A 24327-nucleotide genomic window follows, 5' to 3' on the forward strand; every position below is an offset into this window, starting at 1 on the left:
CTTTTCTATGTCACACTCATTACAGGTCTTTCAGTATCTGCTAATGAACTGATGATCTGAATTCAGTGTGTTTGGTTAAGGAGACATGGAGCATGGTTGAGAAACACTGTATTACAGTATTCTATCAGAGCAATCAGACAAAGGTTTGTTGCGATCAAACTAAATCTGCCAATCATGAACCTAATATGTGATTGTTTAAGAGTGTACCACAAAGCAGGCTAGGGATAGTTCTCCCAAAACTGAAAATTCTGTCATCATTTACTCACCCTTTACTTGTTCTAAACCAGTTTGACTTTATTTGCTTGAGCATTCTGTCTTTTTTATGGCCAAATCTTGAGACATCATGTTCAAATTTTAGATGTTCAATGCCCCTGTAGGATTCATAATTTAGTTCAAACAATTCCAGGTTCAATTGAAAGTGGACTAATGTGGGCCTCAAGTGTATTGCAGATTGAAACAAATATTACAGCAGTGCTTCTCAACCACTTTCCTGGAGGACCACCAACACTGCATGTTTTGGATGTCTCGTTTCTATGTCACACTCATTACAGGTCTTTCAGTATCTGCTAATGAACTGATGATCTGAATTCAGTGTGTTTGGTTAAGGAGACATGGAGCATGGTTGAGAAACACTGTATTACAGTATTCTATCAGAGCAATCAGGCAAAGGTTTGTTGCGATCAAACCAAATCTGCCATTCATGAACCTAATATGTGATTGTTTAAGAGTGTACCACAAAGCAGGCTAGGGATAGTTCTCCCAAAACTAAAACTTCTGTCATCATTTACTCACCCTTTACTTGTTCCAAACCAGTTTGACTTTATTTGCTTGAGCATTCTGTTATTTTTATGGCCAAATCTTGAGACATCATGTTAAAATTTTAGATGTTCAATGCCCCTGTAGGATTCATAATTTAGTTCAAACAATTCCAGGTTCAATTGAAAGTGGACCAATGTGGGCCTCAAGTGTATTGCAGATTGAAATAAATAGTACAGCAGTGCTTCTCAACCACTTTCCTGTAGGACCACCAACACTGCATGTTTTGGATGTCTCTTTTCTATGTCACACTCATTACAGGTCTTTCAGTATCTGCTAATGAGCTGATGATCTAAATTCTGTGTGTTTGGTTAAGGAGACATGGAGCATGGTTAAGAAACACTGTAGTTTACCACAAAGCTAGTTAGAGATAGTTCACCCAAAACTGAAAATTCTGTCATAATTTACTCACCGTTTACTTGTCCCAAACCAGTTTGACTTGAAAAGTATTTTGAAGAAAGCTGGAAACCTCCAACCATTGACCTCCATAGTATTTGTTATCTCTATTATGAAATCCAGTGGTTACAGGTTTCCTCAAAATATCTGTAGTTAACAGATTAAATAAACTTATAAAGGTTTGAAATCACTTTAAAGTGAGTAAACAGTGATCCAATTTTCATTTTTGGGTTGAACGATCCCTTTAAGACTACTTGTAAAAGCTAATCAAACTGATTGGTTGCTTTACACGTCAGCCAAACAATCTCCTCCTGTGTAAGTGGGTGATTCTTGGCTCAAATAAGCAACCATTTGGGCCAGACTTTACGCAGACTTACTTAACAGTCTGACTAAGCACGTCTATATGAAATAAATCTCCTGTTTCAGATGTCACATTGAAATATGATGTAACTACTCACACTCTCTCGTTCTGTCTCTCCCACATACATACACTTTCACTTTCAGAATTGCGATAATTTCCCAGCTATCAAAACATGCCCGAGAGATTCTTAGCATAAATATATCATAAAGCGAGCAGAAGAGTCATAAGCACTCACGCTCTAGAGTTTATCTTCAGACGGCTCATTGTGACATATTTCCTTATCTATCTCTCCTCCTGTCTTCCGTCTGCTGCATCTTATCAGATTGCTCTGCAGCAGTCAGCATTTAGAAAATCGCTTGTATTTTGGGCCTGAAAGCTGTCTTAAAGACTCTGTCCTAAGCCAGGTTACGCTACGGTTACTAAAGTAACCCTCGTTCCCCGAGGGGGGGAACGGAAATGCTATGTGGAACCTTCCACAATATGGGGTTTTCGTCATATTGTGGAAGGTTCCACATAGCATTGGAGTTCCCCATCCGAAGGGGAATGAATATTACAGCAACATAGAAAAGAGACAGATGACCTCTGCTTAAAAAAAAAGAAAGGAATAAAACTCAATCCAGGAGAAGTTTTGCGTGAAATTGTTTGGGGATTGAGGTAGTGGTGTGTGCTGTTGAGGGTTGTACATTTAGTAATTGAACTTTTACTAGTCATTGCTCTGCTTTTGCGTCATGCCTAACAACAGCATGGTAAAATCAATGGAACACATGAATGGCTTATTGCTTTTCTGAATCGCTGACAATAGCATTAGTGTAAAAGACACTACTGCTCCAACATGTCGTTTTACGTTAAAACCAATAACCACATTTAGTCATTAATTTTCTTTCAGCTTAGTCTCTTTATTCATCAGGGGTCGCCACATTGGATGCCCTTCCAGCTGCAACCCAGTACTGGGAAACATCCATACACCCTTATTTACACTCACACTCTACGGCCAATTTAGTTTATTCAATCCACCTATAGCGCATGTCTTTGGACTGTGGGGGAACCTGCAAGCACCTGGAAGAAACCCACGTCAACATGGCAGAACATGCAAACTCCAATAATCACAATTAATTGCTTGTTGTTAATCAGGCGGGGAATTTTATAATTTCCGTTTTGAAAAATGTCCATTATAATCAATTATTCACCGTGTTAAATCAATAGGCTTTTTTGTCGAAATAACATCACATTTTATTAGTTTCTTGAACAACTTCAGATGTGGCTCTTCCATCAGATTCAACATGATGTGAATGTATCATATGCATGATATATTCTGCTCTGAAGACATGAGACATGACCTAATTTCTACCATCTATTCTGTGCTCACCCTTTTGTTGACCTGAATAAATGGTAGACTTCAATGCTTGACTGCTTTTTTAAGTAGCAGATTAACTGTTTCATATGTCTTGCTCTGAGAATGCTAAGGGTGTAAGTCCATTCCTTCACTTGCTGTGGTCCAGACCAAACACAATGTTGTTGTTGTTTTTTTAATTTACATTTTTTTTATGTAGCTCTATTTCGCACTGCCCTTTTAGCAAGTGAACCAGAATTTGTAAACAAAACTTACACGTGTGCTTATTGGACAGAAATGCTTTCCCCTGCTGGATTCATAATTTAGTCCAACCATTTCAAGGTTCAATCGAAAGTGGACCAATGTGGGCCTCAGCTATATTCCAGATTGAAACTGTTTGGTGAATTCTGGATGGCAGTGTTCTAACAGGTTGGACCAAAGTTTGTTGTGATCAAACTGCCAATTTCAAACACCCTATAAAGTATGCGATTGTTAAAGCGTGTACCACGCAACTATTTAAGGATAGTTAAATAATAGACATTCTGTCATCATTTACTCTCCCTACTGCCATGACGTGACTCTTACTGTAGCTCAGATGGACTATTCGCATATCATGTATTTTTCTCACACAGGTTGTTTATTTAAAATGTAGACGTGCACAAACAGAGAGCAACAAAATGTGTGTTATATACATTTAAGTTATTACGGTAACGGTAAACTATTAATCTCTGACAAACCAGCCTGATCTCATGAGAAAACGTAAGTATTTTACATTTTGTCGGTTTAGTGGCTAATTCATATGAATTCGTATGAGTTCAGTCATACGAAAATATACGATTTTAAAAAGGAGGCGTGGCACTCAACCCCACCCCTAACCCCAACTCTCATTGGGGAATGAGCAAATCGTACTAAATTTTACGAATTAGATCGTACGAATTCATACGAATTAGCCACTAAATTAAAAAAGTTACGAATTGCCGTGAGATTGCGTTGGACAAACACACAACAGCCAAAAACAGCAATACCTTTTTTATTTCGTCTATAAACAAAACTTGTATCAGAGCTAGAGGTAAGGCATAAACTGCGTAGAAAATCATATAGTTCCCTACTATGTAGTATGTGAAAAATAATATTCAAGCTTAGTAGTGTGTCTGTTTCATAGTTATTCATAGTATTCGAAAAATAGTGAATGATAAGATTACCTTCTACTTCCAACAAGATTCTGAAGTTCACATCCAATGGATACTATGCTCTCCCATAATACCATGTGAGAGAATTCATAAATAGAAGTGATGCAACACATCTGAAGCTGGTAGCTGATAATGACAAATGGCGAATGTTTCATATATAAAACATAATTTTGAAATAGTAATGTAGTAAATAAAAATTAAAAAGTAGTTCCTACTTGAGTAGTAGGCTAATTCGGACAGCCATAGATAGAGATTTAGTTTTTATATTGATGGTTCATTGGAAAGTGAGGCCGATGGTTGCTAAGCAGTAGTGCACAACTTAAACTATGGGATCCTGAACTCAAAATGTGCAGGGTTTTCAGCATATGTGTCGTATCAAGGTCAAGACATATTCACACTTTAAATGAACTGTAAAGGACTGAGACCAAGACTTTGGCTGCCTCTTAAAAATGCATACTTCCCTACTAGATAGTACTGTGCATTAAAAACAGTGTGTGAGGTGATTAATATGTCCGAATTCATAGTATTCGAAAAACAAATGGCAATAAGTACTCTGATGACCTACTACTTCTGGCAAGAATCTGAAGTGTGCATCCAATGGATGCTGCACTATTCAATGAAGCCACGTGAGAAAAATCATCAATGGGATTGATACGACACTGGCATAGATAGGTCATGTGATAATGACAAATGCACAATGTAGTACATCTGAATTCCATTTATACTGCTCACATTCATACGATATAGAACATACTTTTCTAACGGTTGTGTAGTAGATTCAAATACCTACTCGAGTAGTAGGCGATTTTGGATGCAACTCAAGACTCTTGGACTGGGTCTGGGTCCATTTGTTTTTGTGGGCACCAAAGAGAAACTTCCATATTTACACCTGCCAAAAAGATCCTCACCAAAGGGGGAAATAAACATGAGTTTTATCCAATATAACCAAACAAGACAGGTGTGAATACACCCTAAGGTTCCAGGTTGATGGGCCCCTTTAAAAACAAAACTAGTCATCCAGTTACTTAGGGCACAGTGTAAATATGGTTTTAAGATGCATTTTTATCATTCAAATCACAAGTGGATGATTCTAAATATAAGTGTAAACCAGTTCAGAGGGATGTTAGCCAGTAAACGAATGGCATTTTGTATGATGTCAAGCTGAACATCTGTTTTTGTGGGGTTCTTAGTTTGTATGCTGTGAGAAAGATGATTGGTTTAGCGAAAAAGTCACTGGCCCAAAAGAAAATGTTAAAAATTATTCAAGACAAGGTCTTTGCACAACAACACGCAGACTGTGACAATTATCGTAATTGACATCCACATAATTTCCATTTGCTTGCTTACTGTGTGACATGGGTTTGTTCACTCATTAGTACTCATTATTCAGTAATAGTAATGTAAAGTGTGACAAAATAAGAGGGTCTCAACAAAATCCGAGATCACAATTTGAATGCATGTTTACCTAACTATCTTGGTAATGTAACAATTAATATAACACTTAAGGGCTATTCACACTGAGGACAATAACTATGAATTTAAGGATTAGTTATATTTGTGTCTACAGAACAAATGTTGATGGTCTGTCTATTTTAACTATTCCCTCCCATAGTATAACCAATTGTTTTCTAGATACTTCATATTTTGAAATAATCTTTACTAATGCCTAGTTCACACTAGAGGATTTTAAGCCTGATTTGAGCCCGATTTGGAAGTTAACGAGCTCGCCGACAGATCGGGCTGTGATCGGGAAGAAATCTGCGGGTGCTCGGCGCTCGCCGCTCTTTATGTGTGAACTACTGAGCAACGCATCAACGAGGCTCGCTGACGCGTCGCCGACACCTCGCAGACGGAAATCCAACATTCAGCATGCTAAATATTCCAGAGCAGTCGGCCGACTCAACCCCACGTGTGGTCAGATGTATTGACGAGCTACAGCCAATGAGAGAGCATATCAGCATGAGCTGAATGGCTGTGTGTTCAGGAGCTCAGCAGAAACATCTGTGATTGGTCAGAATGGGCATCAGTGCACTCGCTTCATTCTGCGTTAGTACAGACATGAGAGGAGGATATATTAACAGTGGAACTAGAATTCTGTAACTATTAGAATTACCATACTGCTCATTTTGACCGTTCTCATATAAAACGCCATATTGTCACAACATATTTACATTCAAAGCTATTATTGAGATATTAAAATTACGCTTTGAATTTCTGGCATCATATTTAAGGACACTATTACCCTAAAAATATAATATTTTTTTGGTAATACAGCCTATAAATATGTAGTTAAGATACTAAAACACTTAAAGGTCTTAGCTTTCATTTTCACTTTCAAACAGGAGCTATTTCACAGCACAGAATATGCAGTTTTGAAAGATATCTGAAGTAAATTGATATTTTTGCCATCAGAAAGTTTTGTTTATGTTAGCAGGAAGTTGCCAGGCAAGAAAATGCACACACATTTAAAGTCACAGCGAAAAGTATCAGACATGCATGCAGTCATTTTGACCAATATGGTAATTTAAGGCAGAAATGCTCAGTTCTTTACTGTTTTGTAATGAAAAAAATAACAATGTCAGAAAGAAATACACTGATAGTTAGAAAACGGCAGGGTGTTATAAATATGTTAGTTTTATTTCAAAGAGTTATAAAATTACAAAAATTAAAAACTCTCTGTGTATCTATCCACTCAAACCTTGCAGATGAGTGATTAATCCGCTCATAAATCAGCTGATTTGACGATTTTTTTTTAAAATGCTTTCTCTAAAGCTTGAAAAGCTGTCAGTGATGTAATCAGCACACAAGCAGCCAATAGTGTTCAGCTTTTTTCTGACGACTCCTCCCTCAAATTTTCATTGGCCGTGGTTTGGTAGCTTGAATGAGCTGATGGGGAATGAGATGTTGTCAGATCATGTAGTGTGTGACCCCCCTCTTGTGGATCGTTCACGGAGTGTTGCGTAGTGTGAACACCACAGAGATCAAAAGACACAAAGTCAAGTCATGTAGTGTGAACAGCACAGCGATCTGCTGATGTTTAAAATCCTGCAGTGTGAACTAGGCTTAAGTGGACTAAGTAGGTAGTGCTGTCGCCTCACAGCAAGAAGGTCGCTGGGTTGCTGGTTTGAGCCTCGGGCGTATCTGTGTGGAGTTTGCTTGTTCTCCTTGCGTTTGCGTGGGTTTCCTCCGGGTGCTCCAGTTTCCCCCACAATCCAAAGACTTGCGGTACAGGTGAATTGGGTAGGCTAAATTGTCCGTATTGTATGAGTGTGTGTGTGTGAATGAGTGTGTGGATGTTTCCCAGAGATGGGTTGCGGCTGGAATTGCATCCGCTGCGTAAAAACGTGCTGGATAAGTTGGCGGGTTATCCCGCTGTGGCGGCCCCGGATTAATAAAGGGACTAAGCCGACAAGAAAATGAATGAATGAATAAGTGGACCTCAAGCCCTGAGCTTCTCCTCGATGAAGGCATGCTGTAACTTTATATAGCTTTAACTTTTAAATGAATTGCATCTTGCTGTCAGAGTGTTATTGGTTATTTTTAATCGGGTGTAGATGTGTTCTGAACGCTGCTTATAATCAGAAAAAAAAAATGTCTTAATTGTTGTTATTATAGTTGTTGTCCTTGGTGTGAATGGCCTTTAACTACAGCCAAACTAGGATCTGTGAATGCTAACACAGGAGGTTCCAGGTTGATAAAACCTGATAAAGGACACCATCAGGAGTCATCCTGACCCTGACATTCCAGAATTGGTGTCTTTAGATTGAAGAAAGGAACTTGTTTAAGTGGGAACAAGACAATCTGAATGTGGCTGGTGCCTGGGAAGGCATCGTTATACGTGATCTCCAATGAAAGAGTAGAGCATCTGGCACTAGCATGCCAAAGATCATGACCTTTGTTTAGCTTAAAGGAACACTAGGGCAAGTCTGAACTCGCTGGGCATCTGAACCATGACGAGTCCAGAATTAGGCCACACACGGATAGGACACTACAGTAAAAGTCTGAGGCGCTGTAAGTCATTTTTTCTTCTTGATGGGTTTTGTTTTAGTCTCCTGGGATACATCTTCAGGTGCAGCAGCCCAGAACTGAAAGAGTGGCAGCAAAACAAGACATTTTTTTTTTTTTCCACAAATGTGACACAGCTTTTTGTCTCTGTTTGTTTTCTTCATTTTAAATTACTCCCTCTGTCCTTGGGCAACATTCAGACCTGTAAGGGCCCGTTCAGTCGTACCACCCTTCACGTTTGCTGGCTTGGGATGTGTAACTCTTGAGGTATTCCTGGTATGTTTGCTTTGTTTCAGAAGATTGGATCTGTCTTCGTTATAACAGTTGATCTGCTGATGATGTCCCACTATGTCAACTTGAGGAGATTTGTCTCCCTACTTTGTTTCCATGCGGGTAGATCAAGTAATATATCATCTGTTTTGTTTTGCTTTTTTATCAGGTTGAACGGATCGCTTCCTAACAACATAGAAATCAAGAACAACACCCTGTTCTTCAAAGGCCCTGTGACCTACGAGCTTGGCGGGACTTACGTCTGTGAGGCTACCAATAGCATCGGCACACGTTCTGGACTAGTAGAAGTCAACGTGACGGGTAAGTTGCGGATGGTTATTTGACTTACCGTGTGCGTATGTTGGTGCCGGGAGAGCTTTAAATCTGGGCAAAGGCGATTGAAGCTCCAGAAATGTGAGTTTTGGATCAGCCGGTCAATTGTCGATACTTCAGAATTGTTATTTTATAATCCCGATGATCACATCTTGAACAAACACACAGATATTGGGAATTCAAAAAAGTATTTAGACACTTAAGCCAAGAGATTTTAAACATTCTGATTCAATGAAAGCCTGAAGAGGGACCCAATTACTTAAGTATAAAGCTAAAATGGTAGTCTATAAATATCTATTTAATGAAGGGATGCACTGAAATTTTAGTAACAGCAAAAAAATGAAAAGAGAAAGCAGTTAAAGCATACCATCGACTAGCTTGCGCTAATACTAAGGTCAAACTTAAAGAGGGATTTATACATCTGCCTTCGCGCGGTCGCGTACCTCTTGCCATGGCCGTTGCCGAAGCGCACCCCTCAAAAAATGTAACTACACGTCGCACTGACGCATAGCACAAGCTCTGTGATTGGTCAGCTTGGTAACGCTAACAACTGTGGGCGGGGGCAGAGAACTGCCGAACCCGTTGGAGCAAGTGTTTACAAGTGTCGAGTCCTGTGAAGGAGCTCCAAGTGGAAACTGTTGCTATGTGTTTACCTTATTATTAAAGTTGTTGCATGTCCGCCAGATCCCGCTTTAGAATCAGCGACTTAATATTAAGGTAATGTTAAGAAAAACCAAACATCCGTGAAGAAACTCGATACAGAGGAACATAATAACCCACTGTCAGCTAGCGTTTCGGAAGTGTTATTGCAGAGCAACACAAACAGCGCGCAGAAGTATAAATGCACGACTACGTGCAAGACCCTACGTGCAAGCCGTGGGTCACGACTATCACTCGACGCAGAAGTATAAACTAGCCTTTAAATTGTGGATGTTTCGGTAATGTAACCCAAATTCTAGCCATTTTTGCCACACATAATCACCAGTAAAATTACATGCCTCGACTCGTTCACTGTCATAAAACGATAACTGTCAATGAAATGTTGCTTTTTATTTATTTATTTATTTATTTATTTATTTATTTATTGTTGTTGTTGTTGTTGTTGTTGTTGTTGTTGTTGTTGTTGTTGTTGTTATTATTACTATTATTAGTATTATTATTAATCAGTATAATTCAAATTGTTGAATTACATTTGGAAATTACAAAATGTTATATTTTATACAAAACTTTATATTATTTAATAAATTAAGAAATTTGTATTACAAAGCATTTTTGGTTTTTAGCCAATCGCATCCAGAGTTTTTCGATTTCAGATCAGAATTGTCCTTTCAGTGCATCCATTATTTAATGTATTGTGAATGTGATATATGATATAACTATATTTAGTTCATTTTATTTGACATACTTTCTTGCTTATTTTTTACTACCACAGATACAATTACGAATCAAGAAAATCGTTTCATTAAAGTTAACTTATTTGATTAATTATCAACGATTCTAGTAATGTTCTTGCTTGATTAAGTCTTGTAATATAAAGATTGCACTGCACAATATATGTAACATAAACACGTATCAATATCTACTGCACATGACATTCAGACATCGGTATGTGGCTTTAGTGTCAAAACACTTTTCTGTTTTTCCATGCTGCGTTCTGCGTGTACAATCTTGCACCTGCATTTTTTGGCCTACACCGAATTTACGGAGGTTGGCCTCCTACCTATTGCTTCAACCTGGCAGCACAAAGCAAGGAAATACTGTCATTTCCTCTTCTCTAATTTCTCCCAGTCACACCATACATCAGGTTATGCTGCCAGCACCCACAAAATTCACTCACACAGTCACACACACACTCAGATTCAGAATAAAGCGCCGTCATTTTCCCTCCCCAAAAATAACATCAGAGTTTTGTTGCCTCTTTAGTATTGATCACAGGCACTTTTGCAACAAAACTCGCATTTCTCCGAGCTACGTTCACCTCCCACATCTTCTCCGTCTTCTCCGCCTTTTTCTTAGGTGAAAACAAGAAGATACAAACGAAACTCAGAGCAAAACTGCAGCCGTTCCTCCGCTCTAACTGTCACATCAAACACCTGTAGTTTCCTCCACAAGCCTGGAAATACATTAAGAACAAAAGACGCTAATGAAAAGAGGCGATGCTGCTCTAAATTGTCGAGCACAACCTCGAAATTGGTCCAATATTTGTAGAGAGCGGAGGCTTTTTGCAGTTTTGTTCTGATAATAATGCATACGCCTTGCTCTCGCTGCTACATTGGAGAGATTCTAACATGCATGCTGGAGTCGGCGACTCTGCTTTTCTCTATCATTGCATTTATTTGTGTGCGTGGGAGTGTTTGCGTGTAAACTTTCAGACCCTTCCTCAACCTAGCTGGCATTTTTATTTATTTATTTATTTGTTTTCTGGTGATGTCATCTCATTCCGTGGCAGGTTTTGATGATACGCTCTGCGGGCACTTGCAGAGCGTTAATGGAAGTCTGAATGGCCAATGGTTGAATGAGGGAAATATTCTGCAAGCTGAAAATGTCTGCCGCTGATATTTACTGTATAGAGTGGGACTCTGCTTTAGGAGAGATGCCGTTGATCGTTTTTCAAAATTGCAATGCAGCAAATGGCATGAGTTCAGGAATAGGTCACGATGTGAGTGTACGCAACTTTGGTACTTTGCAGTGGAACATTTTATTGCTCCTTTTTTATATATAGGTGAGGACATGTAATTGGTTATCAAGTCTCTGGTTTTTCAAGACTCATCTTCCACTCACTTTTGGTGTAACAGCTCTGTAATATGTTGATAAACTCCCTATGAATGACTTTGAATTGGTATTCATGGTTCAAGCTGCTTATTGGAATTTAGATTTTTTTATTTTATTTTATTTTATTTTATTTTATTTTATTTTATTTTTTTATTATTTTTTTTTTTATTTTATTTTATTTTTTTTTATTTTATTTTAATCTGGCTCTGTCAGTCTGTCTGGCTTTTATTTTCATGTATTTATTTATTTATTTATTTGTTTGTTTGTTTTTGTTTGTTTTTTGGTTTTATTCATTTGTTTATTTATTTATTTTAATCTGTCTTTGTCGGTCTGTTTTATTGTCTTATTTATTTATTTATTTATTTATTGTTTTATTGTCTTTTTATTTATTTATTTATTTTATATTTTTATTTCATTTTATTTTATTTTTTTATTTTAATCTGTCTCTCTCAGTCTGTTTGGCTTTTTGTTTGTTTATTTATTTGCTTATTTATTTATCTATCTATCTATCTGTTTGTTTGTCTGTTTGTATTTTTAATTATTTATTTGTTTTATTTATTGTTTTATTTTATTTTTTATTTTATTTTATTTGAATTAAAAAAAAAAAAAAAAAAACAGTGTCCATAAACCTTTAGTAGTATTTGCCCAATCGCACTAAGAAATGTAATTGGTTTGCATACTATCAGAAAAATGTATGTGAATTTATACTTTTTCATTTGTATGAAAAAGTACCGTTTATAAAAGGAGGCGGGCCCATAAACTCCACCCCATAACATAACTGTCATTCGGGGATGAGCAAACTCATACTACAATGTACGAATGAGATTGTATATCAAGTAATACAAATTAACCACTCAATCATGAGCTTAGAAATTGCCTTGACATTGTGTTGGTAGATTGGCCAAGCAAGTTTTTGATGGAAGTTTTTTAGTTTGATGTTTATAATTCCTGTATCAAGGTTCCTACATTGATCTCTGATCTGTCAAAAAAAAAAAATAATTATATATATATATATATATATATATATATATATATATATATATATATATATATATATATATATATATATATATATATATATATATATATATATATATATATAATTACATTGTTAAAACCACTTCTGAAACTTAAGCTAAAAAAAAAAGAAGATAAAGAGGAAGTTTCAAGATTTACATTTCAGCATTACGTTTTCCTGTTAGGAGAAACTATTGATCTAATAAGTGCTCATGACTTTTTTGACACACCTTTCCTCTGGTTTCACCTCTCATCATTTCTACAGAGAAGGACATTTTTTGGTTCAGAAAGCATAACTCTTATAGAGTTGCACGTCTCCTGTTTTCTCCTTCTCGCTCTCCAAAGGTCACTAGCAGAACATGCTCTGAAAGCCTTATTTGTTCTTTCCGACCTCTGTTTGGCAATGCCTGGGGATTGTTTCCGCATTGCATGTGCCCATTTGATGATAGATCCCTCCTCTACGGCAGTGTCTATCCTTTGATGGATCATTCCATCTGGAGGTCGTTGAACCTCTGTCTCTCTCCCTCTCTTTATCTGTGGGAGAATGCAGATACTGAGGTATTGAAATGTGAGATTGTTGGTCAGATAGTCATATAATTGTTCGTTTATGGGTAATTGACAAAAAAAAAAATGTTTGTTGTGTAAAACACAAGTTTTAAAGGAAAATTTGATGTATTTATGTAGTTTGAAGCCTGAAGTTTAACTTTAATTCTTTCATTGTTTCGATTTTTACTTTTTACTGAATGTACAGCAAATAGTAGTGTATGTCCTATGGTGTGTCAGCAAAAATTAGGAACTATACCTTTTAAGATCTTTATTATATAATAATATAAACTTAGCTTGTGTACATCATGAGCTTTACAGGGGGCTTCAGTAGCATGATCTTGAATGGGATCCTTCAACTAATTAAAGTTTTCAATGTAATTGGTAATTTAAAATTAGTGTCACACCAGAGGTTTTCATTGACAAAATGTATCAAATTCCTATGTTTTTAGAAATATATAGATGAGAAAAATTGATATTTATGAAAATAGCTACTTGTTAAAAGAGATATTTATTAATGATGTTCATAAGATTGAATATTTTTTAGATTTGCCTTAAAAAACTTCAAAAAATATAGAACAATAGCATTTTTGTTACAAAAAGTCCATGAAAGACATAAATGTTTAAGAATTAAAGCATTTAAAATGATGGAAATACTATATATATATATATATATATATATATATATATATATATATATATATATATATATATATATATATATATATATATATATATATATTTTTTTTTATTTTTTTTTTTTTTATAATTATTGTTATTTTTATTTATTTATTTTTTCTTGTCAACTGTTTAGTAAAAAGTCGTCATAAATGTAGTGAAAGAATTTATAAAGTTAGTGAGCAATTATGTTTTCCCAAGCTTCAGGCTTCACACTACATAAATAGTGAAAATGAAAAAATTCATCGGCCGCTTTATTAGGAACACCTGTCCAACAACTTGTTAATGCAAATTTCTAATCTGCAAATCACTTGGCAGCAACTCAATGCATTTAGGCAAGTAAACATGGTCAAGTCAAACTGCTGGAGTTCAAACCGAGCATCAGCATGGAAAAGAAAGGTGATTTAAGTGACTTTGAACATGGCATGGTTATTGGTGCCAGACAGGCTGGTCTGGGTATTTCAGAAACTGCTGATCTACTGCGATTTTCACGCACAATTATTATTATTATTATTTTTTTTTTTTTTACTGCCTATTTGTCAATTACCCATAAATGAACAATTACAGAACAATTAGGATTCAACATCATGTCAACAGCCCTTATATGTTTTGTAAGGAAATATTGAGACATTTGGTTGTTTTAATCCTACAGTCGTGATTAGTTGTGCAGTTTTGTCTGGTGCCACCGTTGGTGCAGAAATGACACATTGCAGCTTTAAATATTCTATACGCTGTGCTTGACTGCAGCGTTTGAATCTTTCAGTTCCATCATGCCTTTTTTATGAGTTCATTATAGTTTTATTTGTAGTCACAACTTCCATGGCAGCAGCTGTTCTCCCTTTATGACTCCGTATTAATCTCGTTCACATTCCTCTGAGTATTTCATTAATAACCATGACTGAGATGTTCGGCCTACGCACAGCCCATTGAGAAATGTTCTGTAGTTGCTGCAGAATCCTTTGTTTTTAAGTCAACATGATATCAAAACGGACCTGTTTGCTTTCACATTCCTGGTTGCGTTTTTGCTTTATTCATCAGTCCAAATAAAGCATGTTGTTGCATATCAAATATAATAAGTTGTTCTGCTCTCTGAAATGGCTTTACTTTCTTCCTGACATATGAAATCTCTTTTGCTTTTCAACCCTGCAAGCATCTGGTTCCATTCTGGTGTGTAATGGCCACTCCAATCAATACCCGATGGATAAAATCAAGTCCTGCCCTACTTATTTTTTATCGATTAATCTTAACTTAGAAGCGCACCAGGTTGCAGAAGTAAAGTGGGTTGCAAATAGCCCATGTTTAAATTCTGGTTTAAGGCCAGATATTAATCAGGTAGATCTGGAGGGCTTAAATTGGTGCCGTGACCCGGATGGGAGTGAGGTTTAGGGTGGGTGTTTTAAAGGCTTTTAATCAGGTTTTAATCAGATGTATCTTAGTTTTTCCTTCCCTGAATAAAGGCTAAAATAAGATGAAGTGCAAAGTAAAGGCTTTTTGAGACTGGCCACAGATTTGAAGAGTTCAAGTCTAGTTTGGGCCAAATTTGCACCAAAGGTTGACTTTGTATAGTTGTAAAACTACTACAGAAGTTTAAGTTGATATGTAATGTGTCTTCTTGCTATGAGCTTAGTTGAGTTGACATGAGCTTAGTTAAGATAAGCTTACTTGAGATTAGCTTAATTGTTGATTTGAGCTTAGTTTAAGTTAAGTAGAGCTTAGTTGAGTTGAGTCGAGATAAACTATGTTGAAATTAGCTTAGTTGAGATGAGCTTAGTTGAGTTGAGCTTAGTTGAGTTAAGATTAGTTGAGCTTAGTTGAGTTGAGTTGAAATTAGCGTAGTTTAGATAAGCTTAGTTAAGTTGAGCTTAGTTGAATTGAGTTAAGCTTCGTTGAGTTGAGTTTTTTGCTGAAAAAACACATAAGCCTGTTCATCAAGCAAGTTTCGGGTTATAAAAACTAAACATATTTAACTTGGGTAAGACCAGGATAAGTGGTTTCACAATGCTTGATATAAACTAAACCAGTTTAGTGATTAGGCTTGTGAATAAGTTTGTGATTAACTCATTCACCTGAAAGATTTGCAGCCAATCAGAATCATATGCCAACCAATTAGATGATGGTTGATGGTTTAAGAAGGCAGCTTAAAGCACGTATTATCAGTTCAAGTCGCTCAACTGATTGTAATCATATAGATTCGCAAACAGCTCAGTCATTTTATAAGCTATCTATATTGAAGCAAATTTATGTGTAAATATTTAAAAGCATTTTTTATTTAAAGCTATTAATAAATTAGTTGACAAATTTAAACTATATACGATTCAAACATAATTTTTAGGTTAATTTTGTAACATAAGTTACCATGGTGACGGAACTCAATCAAAATCAGCACTCTTTCTTTGTTTGCTCAAACTAAATGTAAATTTACCTAAGAACAGGTAAAAAATCCTAACTACCTTTGTGCAACAGGTCTCAGGAGAGCTAGCGATGTTTATCATTCTACATAATATACACTTTTTTTCTGCTGAATCACATTTGATCACACTATTGTGTTGTTTGATCTTCAGTCTGGAAAAACTGTCCAGTATGTGCATTCATGTGATGATATTGTTAAAATCATGCAAGTTATCGGGGGCGGTTATTGGTCTGTCGATCAGGGAGTCAGTTGAAAGCCTCTAGTGCATTTACGTGAGAACAGCAGGCACTCACAATAGAAATTTGAGATCTAAAAAGCATACAAAGCGGCCTATAGCAAATTCGCAAAAAAAAAAAAAAACTGCAAAAAAACATAGCTCCTGGAACACACACTCTTAATAAATGTATACAGGGGTACATATCAATAATCAGCCTGGGTTACCAGCATAGCATAGATCTAAATCAAGCTTATGGATCTAGCGTAGATCTCCAAAAAATGCTACTTATGACTGGTTTTGTGGTCCAGGCGCACACAAATCGACAAAAAAAGTGACCAATCATATTAATAAATATTAATATAAGTATGGGGTTCCTCTTAGCAAGTTTCCACCCTATTCACCTGGGTTGTGTCTTTCTTAAAATGCAGTGGCATAATCAAATTACAGTGGGCCCATGACAAAACCCAGATCATGACTCTGAATTTTCTCCGCTGCAGTTCTGCAGTCCCTGTAGTTTTGTACTGGAGCCCGCACAGCCAAAAAACGAGATGCTAATAAGGCTTTTCCATCTGTCCTTATCATGGCTAGAGGGAAACCTCTCGACAGAAGAGCACATATGGGCTATTACAGCCTCATTCTCGTGGCAGGAGTGGAAGTGATACCTCTGGCAAAAGCAGCCCACTCAAACACTGGAAAACCAGTGTTCTGCGCTCATTCACATTGCTCATGAAAAGGTCCGTGCGAAAGCTGAATCCTCCACGTGACCGGCTCCAACAGTAAGGGCAACCGTGGCATATGTGCCAAAGGCTTCTGCCAAGCAACACGTCTCTCCACCGCGGTTTCTTGTGCAGCGCGTTCGCGGTTGTCCATTGTTCTTCTGCTTTGGTCGCCTGCCTGCACCTGGGAGATGGAGGTTTTGTGTGTGGAGCACGTGGAAAAGGCTGGCACTCCTCTGCTGGAGCCAGCAACAGCTGCGAGACTGTGTGGAAGCGACGATAACATTGTGAAGATGAAACTGTGGAGATTTCAAAGAGGGAGATTCTCAAGTCTTCAACAACTGCTCTCCTTCTCATTCTTTCAGCTTCTTTTGCTCGTGACCAACACTTTTTCTTTCTCTCTCCCTCTTTAGCAGTGTTAATCTCGTCAGAAAAAATGCTGTCAGAATGTCTTTTTACTTTCTTTTTTTGGTGGGATATTAATGTGTATTGAAAACATGACATGATGACAATGAACTGATTGTGTAGAATTAATTTCACCTTAGAATTATTAGGTTCTATCTGACATTTTTGATAAAATTGAGTTCTTCACATATTCTTGTTAAAGGACAGCTTATTTACATTATATGATGTTTTTATAAGTTGTTTACATTTTAAGATAAGATGTGACACACATGCTGTTTGCTATGGAATGCAAAAACTTTAAAGCTCATTATCTCAAAACCATTCAGAATGCAGATAGAACCTTAGAATTCCAAGGTGATGATATAAAAAACACAACCATAAGTAAAGTATACATCGCCTGTCAGTAGATGGGAATAATCAAGATAATTAAATGCCATGCTGATAAAAGCTACATCACAATTTTTTTTTTTACAGTTCATCCAGACTTCATTTTGACACGATCCTTTAGAAATGTATTCTGTACACATTTTAATAGATAGATAGATAGATAGATAGATAGATAGATAGATAGATAGATAGATAGATAGATAGATAGATAGATAGATAGATAGATAGATAGATAGATAGATAGATAGATAGATAGATAGATAGATAGATAGATAGATAGATAGATAGATTCTTCTTTTGCATTAGTGTTTCCATTCAAGTTGCAACTTGTAAACAATGCTATTGTTTAAGATTCATAAGATTCTGACGGTATGATAACCTCGAATAAAAACTGATCACGGTTTCATTGTATTGTGATTACTGATCTAAAATATATTCTTTTTAAATGTCTTGGTAAAAAACAACAACTTTTTTTCCCACTCTGAGCACAATATATTGTATTTTGAGTAACATTTAAAATATTTTGTTATGGTACTGTAAACATGTCAGGCTAAATAATTCACATGAATCATGAACTTCTGCTGTCTTCAGTAGTTTCAAAAGCACTGGTTTATTTACTATTTAAAGCAACATCTGTGGATTTATTTGGAGATACTGTAGTCTGTAAAAAAAAACAAAAAAAACGTACATTTACCATAGGAACGCTATAGCAGAAATTTTTGCTTAAAAAGTTATAAAACCTAGACTTTCCCAAACCCTAGTACACCTTGAAATAATTCCATGTCTAAATAATAACAAACTTGAAAAGGTCTATTATCAGGCAATATAAAGTCAAAAAAATGTCATTGTGAGTTTATTTACTTGCTCTTTAGAATATTTACCCAACTTAATATTACCTAATGAATGAAAAAAAAAAAAAAAAACAACAACACAAGTTCATTGTGAAGATGTGTGAATTATGTAGCTGGATGTACATATGGCTAACAGGAAACGAACAGGGCAGTATGGCTTCTGCTTTTATTGCGCTACCAACTCACCGATTACCTCAATGTATACGGCTTTTCCGCTGTTACCAATTTGGCTAAGCACATATGTCAACAGAATTTAGATGCAGAAAGGAGTTGACTGCGATGACTGAATTTAAAATAAACGGTTAAAAAAAAAGAAGGTTAAACAAAAACAAAAGGCAAAAAGAAAAATAAACAAGTAACTAATAGGATGAGAATGTGGTTAGATCAGGCACCCGCAAGGGCTTTTATTTTTCTGGATTGCTTTTGAAAACAGTTGGATTTAGGGGAGGTAGCTGTTCTATCTATACTTTTGAAAACACTATCGGTTGGGTTTAGTGTATTGGCTAGGGCATTGGTCGATTGGTTATTCAGTCAATCAGTCAGTCGACAGTGGCCTTTGGGGGATTTACGCAAGAACAACAGGCACAAATAGCATTTGCGAGAACAATTTGAGATCTGTAAAAGAATTTGCAAAATCAAAAAACAGCAAAAAACGTAACTCCTGGGACATATTTCGCTCTGTCCAGAATTGTATGTAGAGATACTTATTAATAATGAGCCTGGGTTGAAAAAATGTGATCATCATTGTTATGCAATAACTTAAATTAAACAACTTTAAATTGTTATTGTTGACTGTAATGATATGCCAAGTCATTTAAGGTGTAATGCAGTAAAATAAATGAATCTGACATGGCAACTTCTTACCAAATGTAAGTTATTTCCAACAAAAGCCAAAAACTAAAACTGAAACCATGTTGAAGAGAAGACTGCTTTCTAATAGTCTCTGTTTACTCGTGCTCCCCTCCTCCTCTTTCTCTCTCTGTACTAGACTGAACTGGCATTAGCACTGGAAGGCTCAGTTAAAGCGAGTGCTGATGCTTCATAAACTTCAAACGCAATCTCTCTTCTCCCGAACAGCAATGGACAGGCCTTGCTGAGGCCGCGCGGATTTTGTGCTCTGCTTCTGACTGGATTACGCTTAGCATTCAGCAGGGCAGGATGCAAAATGAGCTGTCTTCCAAATAAAGAAATAAAAAAAAAAATGTGACTGTGCAGTAGCAGTCTTTCGCACCGGTGGAAATTTACCCAAACCCTGTGGCCGCTAATGCATTCCATATGACCTGCGCTCTGCATGCATGGAGCGACCGCATTCGGTGCCCAGACGTGGAGTAATAAACATCTGGCTCCATTGAAATTCACCTCGTCAAACGTGGTTATTCTGCACACAATTTAATGGAAATCTACACGACGGCGTTGTGTACAGCGAAGCTTGAACTGTAGATATACCGAGTTGAATCTCAAGTACCACGAACCCACCCGGGTGCGCCTTGATTAAAAATCTGCTTTAGCGGACGATAACCTTTTTAAAAAGCTCTGAGGAGCCGTAATTTGTCGAGTTGTTTGATCGCTTGTCTCATGCGCTGTAGATTAACAGTAGTGCCTTGACAAAGCTCTTCAGAACTGAATCTTTCATCTTATCTCTCTCGCTAACTACCTCTCCTTCTCTTTCACTCTGGAGATTTGGAGATGAGGAGAGCGAATGCTTTATAGCTGAAGTTGAATGCATGTGGAGTGTTTAGCTATTTAATGCTAGGTTCATTTTCAGGCCGCGTCATTCTGCTAGCGGTTTTGCTAACAGCACAACCATGAATGAATAAAGACAGATATTTGATAAAACTAAAACTGAGAAGAAGTGACTGAAAGTGACTGTAAATGTGCTATGAAAACAAATAAGTGTAGGAGTAGTGTCATGCTAGCAGGTTAGCAATACAATAGGTAGAATTATTAAATGTTTTTTTTGAGTAAACTCTTGTTACGAACACTTTTAGCATTACAAGAAAGAGGAGTGTGAAACAAAATAATGCTAGGTTAATGCTAGGTTTTCTGGCTCCCTAACTCTGCTAGCGGATGTGCTAGCATCACATCGATGGAAACAAATTGATGTTTAATTGTTATGTCCTGAATTTGAGCAGAGTTTAGCATTATTTCAATAATAATTGAAGGTGAATGTAAAAGTTCTAAACAAATAAATGTAAATATAGTGTCATGCTAAAGAGTTAGCAATACTGTAGCTAGGATTATTTAATGTTTTTTTTTTTTTTTTTTTCAAAGTATATACACTGTCTATTGTTATGAACATTTTGGCATTATTACCCTAACACAAACAACTAAAAAAGAGGATAGAGCGTGAAACAATTTAATGCAAGGTTAATTTTCTGGCTCCCTAATTCTGCTAGCAGATATGCTAACATCACATTTATAGAAAAAAAAATATATTTTACTGTCCTGAATTTGAGCTGAATTTAGCATAATTCTGATAATAATAGTAGGTGAATGTAAAGGTTCTAAACAAATAAGTGTAACCCCTCTTGAAAAATCCAGCTTAAACCAGCCTAGGCTGGTTGGCTGGTTTTAGTTGGTCAACCAGCCTGGTTTTTGAGGGGTTTTGGCCATTTCCAGGCTGGTTTCCAGCCATTTTCAGCCTGGTCTTAGCTGGTCAGGCTGGAAAATGGCTTTAAAAAATAAAACTTGATTTATTATTATTATTATTATTATCATTATTATTATTATTATTATTATTATTATTATTATTGTTTTTGTAGTTGTTGTTGTTGATTTATTCAGGTAAGTTTTTAGCTATTTCTGTGATCTAAAATGTCCAAGCAATGTCTAGTTATTGTATTATTGAATGCGTAATTGCAACTTCTGTTGCCAAAAAACGTTGTTTAGTGTTTGTTTGTTTACATATATAGCTGTTATTACTTATTTCCTGTTTCATGACAGTTTTTACTGTTACTACTATTACATTGTGTCCTGTGAATTTAGTTTGACAAATAAATAAATTAATATTTACTTAATTTAATAAATAAATGAATTAAATATTTACTTAATAAATGAATAAATAAATAAATAAATAAATAAAGTTCTCAGAAGCAATCTCAATCTCATCATGTATTTGTTTTTATATATTTCATACATAAATCTTCTATAGGGTTATCTTCTGATTGTCATTGAGGTCTAAAATTTTTGAGGAAGCGGTTAGCCTTCAATAGTTTCCTTCATCAGTGGAATCGTAGGGAGCGGTAATTAAAGAAATGAATCAGGAGATTTATGTTCGGGCCGCTTTAGTCGTTTCCAACTGCGTAAGGAGTTTTTTTTTGTGTGTGGGAAGTGTTGAAGAGCTCCGGTCTCATCTGTATGTGAACAGTGAGGAAGAATGAGCGCTGTAAGATGGTCCCGTAATTATCTCATTATCACGCCTGAGAACGAGAAGAGGGCAAGCGTCTGCTTATTTCCATCTGCTTACTCCCTTTCTTTTTCTCTCTGTCTCTTCTTTATTTTCCTTTCACCCAGTAAACAGTATCATGGCTGTTTTGACCTTTTTCCTTGCTAGCAGTTTATTTACATAATTTTAGACTTAGGTGACCTATTATGCCCCTTTTTACGATATATAAAATAAATCTCTGATGTTTCTAGGTTGTGTTTGTGAAGTTTCAAAATAATGTTTTATGACTCTTTGAAACTGCTCCTTTTAGGCGTTGATCCTAATTGTGCCGTTTTGGTGACTGTCGCTTTAAATTTAAACAAGTTTGTGCTCTTTTTAAAAGAGGGCAGAGCTACAAATGCCTCTGTGTCAGCATAGTGGCAGTTTCTGTCTCTTTAAATTCAAATGAGATTGTACTCTTTTTTTTAAAGAGGGCGGAGCTACAAATGCCTGTGTGTCAGGATAGTGGCAGTTTCTGTCTCTTTAAATTCAAATGAGATTGTGCTCTTTTTTTAAAGAGGGCGGAGCTACAAATGCCTGTGTGTCAGGATAGTGGCAGTTTCTGTCTCTTTAAATTCAAATGAGATTGTACTCTTTTTTTTAAAGAGGGCGGAGCTACAAATGCCTGTGTGTCAGGATAGTGGCTGTTTCTGTCTCTTTAAATTCAAATGAGATTGTGCTCTTTTCAAAAGAGGGCGGAGCTAAAATGTCTGTGTCAGGATAGTGGCAGATTCTGTCGCTTTAAATTCAAATAAGATTTTGCTCTTTTTAAAAGAGGGTGGAGCTACAAATGCCTATGTGTCAGCATAGTGGCAGATTCTGTCATTTTAAATTCAAATGAAACTGTTGCTCTTTTTCAAAAGAGGGCAGAGCTAAAATGCCTCTGTGTCAGCATAGTGGCAGATTCTGTCGCCTTAAATAAAAAAAAACTGCTCTTTTTTTAAAAGAGGGCGAAGCTAAAATGCCTCTGTTTCAGCATAGTGGCAGATACGCTCACTAAATTCAAATAAGATTGAGGTCTTTTTAAAAAAGGGGGGAGCTAAAATGCCTCTCTGTCAGGATAGTGGCAGTTTCTGTCGCTTTAAATTTAAATTAGATTGTGCTCTTTTTTAAAAGAGGGCGGAGCTACAAATGTCTCTGTGTCAGCATAGTGGCAGATTCTGTCACTTTAAATTCAAAGAGATTGTGTTTTTTTTTTAAAAAAGGATGGAGCTACAAATGCATATGTGTCAGCATAATGGCAGATTTAAAAACAAATCTAACATCATATGCTTATGAGGGAGAGTGTGATTTATAAAAAATAAAATTAGTAAATGTTTACCTGTAGAAGCTGGTTATATTCAAAGACTGTTGAAACACATTTTTGCTTAAACCCCTTATAAAAGGGATTTTTGCTGTAGGTCGACTTAAAACAAAATGTAAGACACTTATTAATGGAGAATAATGTATAAAATGTGCGCTGATTTGGATGAGTTGATAATTTAGATGAAGTTTTCTTAACTACTCTGTCTATTTAAGTACTAATATTGGATGTGATGCCAGCAGTCTTTGAACTGCTTAGTTATTTGGAGAGTTTGTAGAAAAAAAGGTCACATTTCATATTGAAAGCACAGCAGGAAGCACAACATGAAATTTTTCAGCGAAGGTCAAAATAAATGAGAAGCATTGTGGTGAAAGGAAAAAGTACAATGGAAGATATTCATGTCACAAAAGAAAACATTCTTAGGGGTAAAAAAAAAAAAATCTAATTTGGATATTGTGGTCTCCAATGACAAAAAACTTTTTGTTTTGTTTCAGTTGAATAATGAAACATCATGTCAAATTAATGTCAAAATATGTTTTTATTATTCTTAATTCTTAAGAATAAATGATTGTGTGTATTTTGTTGATTTATGTTTGATATACATGATGTAAATGTAATAACAATCCAATCACAACAAAAACAAATTTTATTTGAGAGTTCATATAATGTAGTATGTTTTGTGGTTAAACAGTATTTGTCACAATTTAGTTAAATTTAATCATATTCAACTTATTTAATTATGATTATATTTAAATGGTTTTATTACCTTTAAATAACAATAAAGCATGTCCAATTGGTTATATTATTTAGTTAATTTTAAGCTTAATTCTGTTCAATTATTATCATTTAATTGTTTTTTAGCTATTTGTGATTTAATTCAAATGTTGTTGCAAGTTATGCATT

At 35.9% G+C, this 24327-nt stretch overlaps 1 protein-coding gene across 32 annotated transcripts in view; it reads left to right on the plus strand.

The window, feature by feature from the left end:
* The window catches only part of nectin1b (nectin cell adhesion molecule 1b), a 527810-nt gene that overhangs the window by 258859 nt on the left and 244624 nt on the right, over positions 1 to 24327 (plus strand). For all 32 annotated transcript variants that reach the window (XR_015514331.1, XR_015514339.1, XR_015514334.1 and 29 more), the window contains 1 exon segment: positions 8538 to 8689. Coding sequence is in view for 23 of the 32 variants with exons in the window: in XM_087292089.1 (XP_087148215.1) it covers positions 8538 to 8689 (152 nt within the window). In the remaining 9 variants the exon portion in view is untranslated.

Source organism: Danio rerio, chromosome 18 (genome assembly GCF_052040795.2).
Source record: "Danio rerio strain M-AB ecotype USA chromosome 18, GRCz13ab, whole genome shotgun sequence".
NCBI classification, from domain to species: Eukaryota; Metazoa; Chordata; class Actinopteri; order Cypriniformes; family Danionidae; genus Danio; species Danio rerio.